General features: G+C 40.7%; 1 protein-coding gene across 1 annotated transcript in view; it reads left to right on the top strand.

Moving 5' to 3' along the window:
- Positions 1 to 10,000, top strand: part of LOC138039000 (ras GTPase-activating protein 1-like) — a 45,342-nt gene that overhangs the window by 34,988 nt on the left and 354 nt on the right. Inside the window, exons 24-25 of the mRNA XM_068885132.1 lie at positions 6,910 to 7,032; positions 8,794 to 10,000. The exon at positions 8,794 to 10,000 is cut by the window's right edge and continues 354 nt beyond it. Coding sequence (XP_068741233.1) covers positions 6,910 to 7,032; positions 8,794 to 8,904 — 234 coding nt within the window. The 3' untranslated portion in view covers positions 8,905 to 10,000. The remainder of the gene's footprint in view (positions 1 to 6,909; positions 7,033 to 8,793) is intronic.

Genomic DNA, 10,000 nt, shown 5'->3' with positions numbered 1-10,000 from the left:
TGTTTCGTAATATTATTTTAGTAGAAATGCGTAGATTTTATCTTGTGGACACAGTAGCATATTAAATTAATCTACAATGGCGTCGAAGTCATCGTAACCCGAATAGCGTTTTACTGGATCTTTAAACAAAATATACCCTTGTGAAGAGATTGAACGTCAATTGCATAAACAAGACAGGCGGTGAAAAATAAATAAATAATCTGGAATCTTGAAAGCGACGAGTAATACCCTTCGTCGAGCCGTATCAAAGTCAGCTGTATTTCCAATATTTTACTTACTGTAATGCTATGTACAACACTGAAACCAAATGGGAAATTCTCTGGTAACTTTTTCTGGTTAAATATGGAGAGATAAGGAATCGAACACCTTGAGTGGATCTGTGATTTCTGTTGTCTGGCTATTTATACACGTATTTATTTGTATTCAACTCTGCACAGTCTTCAGGTAAAAGACAATTGGAAATTTGACTAATTGTTCTTAGTCAAGAATTGTTATGGCAGAGCCAAATGTGTTCTTTCTTTGAATAAAACTTTCGCTGGAAAGGTTTTTGTGAGATTTTTTTGGGCCTTTGTGGATTCATCGTGTTGTGTAATGGTCGAACTCCACTAATTTGCATACGTGGGCTGAAATTTGACACTCGCCGAGCAGTTTTCATAAGGATGACAGGAAGTTTTAGTCGTGTTCTTTCTGGCAAATGATTAATAGGTAGCTATAGGTTTTAACGTCAGAAAAAGAACAGTTTTGTCACTGCAGTGTAAAATAAGTTCTATTTGGAAAGCCAAAATATTTCTTTAAGTTCCTGGTTAATCAAATTTATTGCTACGACTTACTAGTGCGAAGATTGTTTACATTATGCATTAATTATTCATTCAGTTTGGAAATTTTTCCACCATATTACGATATCGCTTTAGTCTAACCCAAAAACATTCAGATAGTAAACAAACTTCATATGTATTAACCATTTTCCTCGCTTTTGTGTTTGTCAGTATTTGCGATAATTCAGGTTCACGTGTTCGCAAGTATGTTTTGCATCTCTTAGATGTTTAGATTTTCAATTACAAACTCTGTTTTCCAAATGGTCTGGATAGCACAAGTGTTACTAATATTTTTAAAAATACAACCACACTTTTGAGTTTAAGGAACATGTTTCGATATTTCAAACATCATCTTCAGCCATAGTGAATGTAACATTAAATTTTTTACAAGATAATTCGTATATATATATACAAATAGGTAAAATTTAAACTAACCAACTAAGTGTAATGCTAAACTGACATGATCAACTTGTTTGTTGAGTTCGGGTTTCAACCGCTCAATATGGAAGCTCTCCTTGATTTGGAGATAATTGTTTTACTCTGAAAACGACGAACGGTTAACATTCTTACCTTTAGTTCATTCAATTTAAACAAGGACGTTGACACAAGTTGATCACGTGCACCTTTGTGGTTGCCTAGCACGCGATCAATTTCTTTCTTTGACAGAATATCATGACCTTCCCCTTGATTCATAGACGTCAGAGACTGCAGAAATTTTAGTGTTTTTACGATCGGTTGTCATTAATTAATCTTTCGCTGAGAATTAGAAATTCAGAGTTTTATATTGGATTTTTTTTTCTTCATCTTCCTTTTGGCTACCCTGGGTGCCAGAGGAATTTTTTTTTTCAAGGTCGGAGAGAGTGCTCCGCGATTCCAAATCAACGGTCGAGGACGAAAAAAACAAACGTGTGATCGCGCAACCCCAGAACCTCATTTCCATGGACAGAATTTGTCCTAGTTTGCTGATTGGACATTACGTTCGAGGGAGTTTCTGCTTGGAAAAACTCAGCAGCCCTTGTGACAAGCAGCGTTGCGTGACCTCGGCACGAGAGGGAAAGGCCAAACTGTTCCAATGGTCCGTTTGCTGCTTGAACGGCTTTGACCCATTTTATTTGTAGCTTATGCAAATGAGCGCCTACTCGGCAGCACATTTCGGCGCTCTGCAAATTTGCACAATTTTCTACCTTTTCGCCTCTACTTAAAGATGGCAACTAGATATTCGGGTGAAGCTTTGAGAGCAATTTCAGCTTGTTCTCAAAAAGCTCGCCTTAATGTGAACCTTTGGGGAATGTTGTACAAACTCGGAGTTTCAAGAACTAAGCCAACGCGACGGGGATGTAGAGCTGGACTCAGGAAACAACAACTACCACGACGGCCCATTCTACTAGCATCTTCTACACCTAACGGTCCACCTTCCTGTACACTAAGATATGAAAGGGATTTTATGTGGGACATTTGAGTATTTCTACATGGACAACATTAAATATTCAAGCCAACAACTTGGATGCGGTCAGGCAGATCTCTCAAACAGCAACTGCTGCCCTCACCTTTTGTAATAGGCAACACCTTCATGAGTCGCCTATTTGTGAAAGGAAAAACATACCGGTTAGAATATCACAGAACAGCATGACTCGAAATCGAAGTAACGCACAAATTCAACCTGTACTTGGAGGAACATGTAGAAGAATTGCCCGCCAGTCTGCTGGTCAAACCGCGAAAGCGTGCCGACTTCCGAGTTTCTACTTGGTTAACGCTAGATCGATCAAGAAAAAGCTCGATGCATTTTCTGCACAATTGACGACGAGCGGCATGGATGTCCGTGTTATTACGGAGTCCTGGTTGCACAGCTACATCGACAGTGCTTATATAAGTATTCCGGGCTACGTCCTTTACCGGAGAGATCGCCCTGACAGAGAGGGTGGTGGTGTCTGCGCTTTTGTCACCACAGGAATCCCGTGTATGCGGAGAACTGATCTGGAACATCCTGTTTTCGAATGCATGTGGTTATGGCTTCGGCCTCACCGGTTACCACGTCCACTTTCAGGCAGTATCTGCGGCATTGTTTACTTTCCTGAAGCGCTAGCGCAAGAAAATAGAGATCGAGTGTCCTATCTGATAGAAACACTAGACTCTGTTAGGTCTGCGCATTTCGGACTGTGGCGTCATTATTTGTGGTGATTTTAGTACTTTAGACTTTTAGTGACGTTCTCGTCGATCATAACCTTAAGTAAATAGTTCGCGATCCCACCCGTGGAAATGGTATCTTGGACCTTATTCTAACGGACATTTGTAATCGTTATGATTAACCTGTTGTAAGCGCATACCTGGGTACATCAGATCACGGCTCTGTGTTTTGGAGACCTAAACCATCTCGTGATAATACGGTGCGCGCTCCTAAGGCCCAGAAACGCAGCGTTCGTCGGTTTCAGTAGTCGGCTATTAATGCTTTCGGGAGGTGGGTTTCTAGTCATCATTGGTTCACTGGTCTAGACAGCGTGGCTTCAGTCGACAGCTTAACGGAGTCGTTTAACACTGATGTGAAAACAGCACTTGATATTCATTTCCCAATAAAGTAGGTGAAAATCCATCCTACCGACGGACCCTGGATGACATCTCGCATTAAGCAGCTCATTCTTCAAAGGCAGCGTGCGTTCCATTCTGATAGGAATGGCAGATTGAGAGAGCTGCGCACCAGGGTGCGCGATGAGATTGCCGCCAGGAAAAAAGCCTTTTACTCTGAGAAGGTTAGCCATCTGAAAAATACTGACCCACGGAAGCGGTGGAGTCTCGTTAACTAGCTCTCCGGTAAATCCAGTGGCACTAGAACTATTAGTTATGAGGTCGACAATAAGGTAATGTCTGGCCTGGAGTTGGCAAATAGGCTTAACAACTTTTTTGTTTTGTAACATCTGATGTTCCAGCCCTGGATTACCTAACGCTCCCTGCCTTTCATCCGCCTCACGGAAGTCTACAAAAAACTGCTCAGGCTAAGTCCTTTCAAAGCTTGTGGTCCTGACGCGATTCCAAATCGAATTCTGATAATATTCGCGTCCGAGCTTTCTGAGCCCGTGACCACTATCTTTAACCGGTCTTTGTTGTCTGATGACTTCCCCTCGGCGTGGAGAGATGCCCATATATTGCCAATACCAAAGGCATCACCCGTCACCTGTGATAATGACCTGCGAGCACTAGCTCTAACTACAAAGGTATTTGAGGATTTTGCTGTCCAGTGGCTCATGGAGGACATCAAGGAGCACACTGATCCAAATCAGTTTGGTTCTCTCAAAGGCGTGTCAACCACCTTTTGTCTCCTTGATATGCTGCATAACTGGATATCATCTCTTGAATTTTAATACTGTGATGCGCTTTGGATCATTGCGATGCGCTTTTGATCATTGTATGTTGAAAAGCGCAATATAAATTAATAAATTATTATTATTATTATTATTATTATTATTGTTATTGAATCACCTGGTACGTATCTGAGAGTGTGCTTTTTAGATTTCTCTAAAGCGTTTGACCATATTGACCATAATATTCTGCTATGCAAGCTTTTGAAAATGGGCGCTAGACCCATTATCGTCAAGTGGATTTGCAGCTTTCTATCACAGAGACGATAAGCTGTAAAGCTTGACGGGCTCTTTTCCGAATGGTCCCCGGTGCATGCCGGGGTCCCACAAGGGACCAAGCTTGGTCCAGTTCTCTTTTTGGTTATGGTTAACGACCGAACTTGTGGATCGAGTTACTGGAAGTATGTCGATGACATCACTATTTCCGAGGTAGTTCCCCATGGTACTCCATCAACTATACAAGATGGACGGTCGGGGCAATTAACTAAAGAAAATGAAGTCACAACATTTGTTGCAACTGTGTCTGCGAACGGAGGACTCATGGACGAAAAATGGTAAGGACAGACAAACGTTTCTCGCATTTTAAAGTCGTCCATTCTGCACTTTAGGCTGGGATCTCTAGCTCTTTGCTATTACAGTATCCTGTTTTAAACACGTTCAACACTAAATTTTCTTTAAAAACCGAAAATCGATACAACTTTGTTAAAACTGCTCCAAAATTATTAAAGCTGTTGAAATGAATAGCCATCACTGTAATCACAATTTTCAGGAATGTTATTGATACGCTTCATGGCGCCCCGTGGGAAGCAGTCTAGGCTTGGCGGCCAAAACTGGTTTGATGAGAAATCTGAACTGTCTCTACGCATGGAACTGGGGTTGTGCGACCAGAGGTATTTTTTTTTCGTCCTCGACCGTTGATTTGGAATCGCGCAGCGTTCTCCCCGACGGAAATTCCTCTGGCACCCAGGATATCTTTTGGCTTGCCTTGTTTGGCTTTTACGGTGCTTTTTGGTGCAAACGTTAAGCTAAAAAAAATTTAAACCTGGCATCAGATTACACTGAAGAAGAGAAAGTATGAAGCGGAAACAACATCTTAAGTCCTTCCTTATTGTGTGCAATAAACGTTTGCTTAGTGCAACTGCATGACATGCAGAACATGCAGGAAAAAATCTGTCAGAGCAATTTGCAGTTAGTATTTTTGCAGACTATTTAACGAAGAAATGAGTGAGTTTTTGCTCAAGAGCGTGTTTTGTTATCTTTAAACTGAGTTTAATACCGAAGCTTAAAGAACTAAAGACCTCAAAACGGGACACGACATTACAAAATAATCAGCGTGAGAACTTGTTAACCAAAGGGCCACGTCTGGGTGACCCTCCAAATAGTCTAAATGATAACTGGAACGCTGCAGTTCAATACCACCCAACTCATTGCCTTCTATTTCTGTGTAACACGTACCACAGGCAACCCAGTTTACGCTCATTGAGCCTCTAGTTAGGTTCAAATTGTGACCCGGTCTGTTCGAGCTTTACGGTGCTTTCAAGGTGGGAAACATCCAAGATTTCAACAACGGAAAGTGTTCGAGAAGCTTTAGAATGGTATTGTGTCGTTTTCTGCCGCCTGAGTTCGGAAACTTCACAAATTTTCCAGTTGGCACCAAGGGCAAAATACGACTTTCAATCCAATTTCTCCTCAGATTTCGCTAATGTAAGAGAAAGTGATATTCCTGAAGATCACCTGAAATTACTGCTGAGTTTATTGGTGGCAGAACGTGCGGACCGATGAGGTCGACTGAGAGCTGAAGCGGCCGAAGATTTTGTTGATGATTTCGCCGGTTGAATTCAAAACCCCACATTGGAAAACCTGGAAAGTCATGGAATTTTATGGTCGGTCATGGAAAGGCATGGAAAAATTTTAATTATAAATGGAATCATGGAATCATAGAAGTGTCAAAGCAAGGATAAAGTGAAATAAAGACGAGCTTTTATCAAACAATCGGAAGTGTCAACTGTTTTCAAAACTCAGTAGCCGTCGACCGTCGCGTCCAACTGCAACTTTCACATTTGCGACGCCTACTTTCCCTTGGATAAAATAACTTAATCTTTCTCGAAAGAGTCAGGTGTCCAAGAAAGGGTTTGTGGGTAAATAAAAATGAAACTTTCGTTGTAAATTTCGGCGCAACATCACCTGAATCTGCTTGCAAACGTTGATCGCATGTAAACCGGCTCAGGTTACAGGTAGGCAGCGGTTTCTCACGTATTCAAGCACGAGGTTAAAACGGCGGAAACTTGGTTTAGCACAAACCAAAAGAAAAAAGGTTATGTCAGATATTATATATTTTATAACGTTATCCAGATGTCGATTTGGTCATTTAAAAACAAACTTTAACCACAATATTATTTGGCTTAAATTAGAAATGTCACGGTATCTGGGAGCGTTTCGGGAAAATCACGAGTTTTGAATTCGAAAATGTTGATAGTACATCATACGACTTCTATTATTATGTACTAGATAGTTAACACTAGTAAGGTACAATTTGCTATGAGACACGATAAAGGTAGAGAACAAGTAACACTAAAATCCAACAATAAGACAAAAAGACGAAGCAAACTGGGCACGATAAAAAACCACAGTAGAAAATTCTGGCACAACTATGTGGCTTTGGTAAAACATCACTACAGGATGAACCGTTAGGGTGCCAGCTTTACAGCTTGAAATATTTTCTCCTTTGAACTCTTCTTTTGCAGAATGTGACGCAAATGCCACCAATCACAGAGCAAGTGTCGTCAGACCCGTCGCGTGATCTTGCGGCGCTTCATGACATATGCTGCAAATACGAATCAGAGCTTCAACAGCTGAGTTGTTCACAGGTAGAGAGCTACAACTCTTTTTACCGATATTTTGGCGAAGAAGCGACAAATGTGACGGTAACTTCGTTCTCTCGAGTTCAAATTGTGGTCGTCCGAATTGCAAGAGAAAGTCATGCGATAACATGTTCCTGAAATAACAGTCATGGCAAAAAAAAACCCGTTCATTTAATCATCCAGCCTCTCCTGCTTGAAGCTTAGCTGTTTGTTTTGCGAAGTGTTTAGCTTCTTACCATTATCCTTTAAATAACACCACGATTTCCAATCTAACAACCATAAAGAAGTTCTTTATCACGGTGTTTTTGTTTTGTAATTTTTTTTAGAATAAGGAAGCCTTAAAACTCCCTCCTTTGTTTTGCGCAAACCTTAGGTTGAAATTTAAGTTTTGCCAATAAGAATTCTTCGAGTTCAAATCATTGTTTGCCTGTTACCTTCAACTTTTAATATGTTTAAAAATTAATTTTGTGTTTTTACGACAAACACGGTGGCCTCATGGTTAGTGCGCTCGACTCCGGATCCAGTGGTCCGGGTTCGGGTCCTGGTCGGGGACATTGTGTTGTGTTCTTGGGCAAGATACTTAACCCTGCGCTGGACTGGCATCCCATCCAGGGGGGAGTAGAAATACTCGTAGTTGCTTCATGCTACAGAAACCGGAGATAAGCGCCGGCCTGATGGGCCTTCTAGTCTCGTAGCAGACTTTACCTTTACCTTACGACAAGCGATAGTAGACATTTGCTTTTCGTCGTTGGCCGCAAAATAACACTCTAAAACAAATCTACATTTCTTTATTAACCAGTCAAAGTGTAATTCAATTTTGCTATAACTTCGTCTTATTTTCCTAGAAATGTTTCAATCAGAATGAAATAGTAACTTTAACATATGCATTTTTAGTGATTGGAGTGAAATGTGGGAAACGTAAGTACGGATACCTTTCAAGGCCAACAAAACAGCACCATTCCGTTGGGTATTGTTGGTAAAAGGAGTAATGGCGTCTCGAGAATAGGTCTTTCCATTTACAATTCGCAATGCTAAGAATTATAAATCTTTTTTTCCCATCAGTTGGACATTTTGCTTTCATGTCTTAGTATGGTTTGCACAACGCGACAGACCAGTTTTTTTGCCGCGCTCTTTAAGCACCCTACAGGGAGATAATCAGTGCAGCTATTTCGTTTGTTTTTTATGCTCAATACTGAAAATGGTTATATAGGGTTCCGTCCATACGGAACCCGCTCCCGCAGTGCGCGCGGCGGTCAAAACTGTGCTATCCTGTCAATCATTTGCCCTTTCACTGGAAAAGAGGCTTTTCTGTGCGTGAAACGACGTTGTTGTCGATCTACCCTGGTGAAAGGACGTCATCAAAGTCTTTTTTCGCGAAGTTAACACAATTAAATACATTATCATTACACGTTATTCGAAAATATTAGACAGAGTTCGTCTTAAAATAGTTAGAAAAAGCACAAATAACAGCCAAAGCACAACTGCTGACGTTCAAATCGCCGGTCTCTGGCAACCCAGATTTGGCGCCAAAGTTTGTTGACGAAAAAGTTGCCATAAAGTGTTTTAAATGGCTTTCTGGCCCTTTAATTGCAAATAATTGACGTGACGTCGGATAGCACAGTTTTTCCCTCTCGCTCATGATTTCTGATTGGTCAATTCAAATTTTAGTAGCTTTCGCCGTATGCACGGTTGTCTCTTTAGCTTAACTTAAGTGTTATCAACAACAACCCTTTCCAACTTCATTTTCTGTAATATTTTTGTTTTTAGCCTGCTTTGAAAAAGATTGTAGCTGTTACGGAAACCTTACGACAACGGGAACAACAGTATCTACAAGAAAACTGCACTCAGCTACCAAGCAGAAACGAGAAGCTGGTCTAATGTGACCATTAAATAATGTAGACTTCAGTGCGCAGCCGTGATGTGCCCTTGTAAATTCTCATTTTACGGTTTTTCCGCCGACCATGAAAACAAATTGTTAATATAAAGATAAGAGTTTATAACTTTCCAAATGTGCCTTATTTTTTCAATTCTTCTGTAATAATTGCTTCAGCGGTAACCCGGCCTTCGTTGAGGAACTGCTAAATGGTAACGCTCGGCCCAGTCTCTTGCTTCTTACGTTTCGTGCGCATTTCTCTTTATGGGTTTCTGTAAAACGAAGTCAGCTTTGTTTGGCGTCGACAGAATTAACGTTCTTCACCTTTTTTCAAGTTCATCAAAGATCACGGCTTAGGCTGTTTCTTCAGAAACCCGTTGCATAAGGGGGTTGTAAACATTGAAGGGAGATATGCTCTGAAATATTGCGTTCATCCTCAGCAAATCCAAGACCTGCATCGAATGTGATTCGTAATTATGTGGTAAAAATTGGCCAATAAATGCAGGTAAATCATGATATTAATATGTGAGAGATCGACCGGCACACTGAATACAGAAGGCCATCGAATGAAGGTTTTTTTATACCCTGCATTCCTTTTTCCGTATCTGTAACACCGACAGAACTTCACACAAAATAAATAATGCACAAAGCGATGGTTCTTTGTTCAGTTTATACTTACTGCTGTTAGTGAATACTTAAGAACGGGTAAAGCGACCGTTGCAACCGATTTTATTGAGAAAGAACGAACCCTCTCGGTTGTTCGTCTTAAACAAAATGGCAAGCTAATGCGTGGAGCTCGCAAAGTACCTGGGGCAAGACTGGGCCTTAAATTAACCTTTTCTGTTGCAATACCTTTTGATATTTTTCATTCAATCACAGTTGTACCCATTGAGGGTGTTTTCTTTCTTATTAAATGCGTTCTGTTCTTCTCTTTTTTTTATTGTGAGTGCAGTTGACTATTGTTTGCCTTAGAGTTTTTGATATTGATAAATCAATGCCATTTGCATTGTGAAGCCATGAGCTCATTCAGCACATGAAGACACTGTTTCCTTACAATGTTTATTTAGTACTTTGTTAAATTTAATGCGCCCGAATCTCCTG

Source organism: Montipora capricornis, chromosome 2 (genome assembly GCF_036669925.1).
Source record: "Montipora capricornis isolate CH-2021 chromosome 2, ASM3666992v2, whole genome shotgun sequence".
Taxonomy (NCBI): domain Eukaryota; kingdom Metazoa; phylum Cnidaria; class Anthozoa; order Scleractinia; family Acroporidae; genus Montipora; species Montipora capricornis.
The sequence above is the reverse complement of the archived record's forward strand: the minus strand, read 5'-3'. Positions and strand labels throughout refer to the sequence as shown.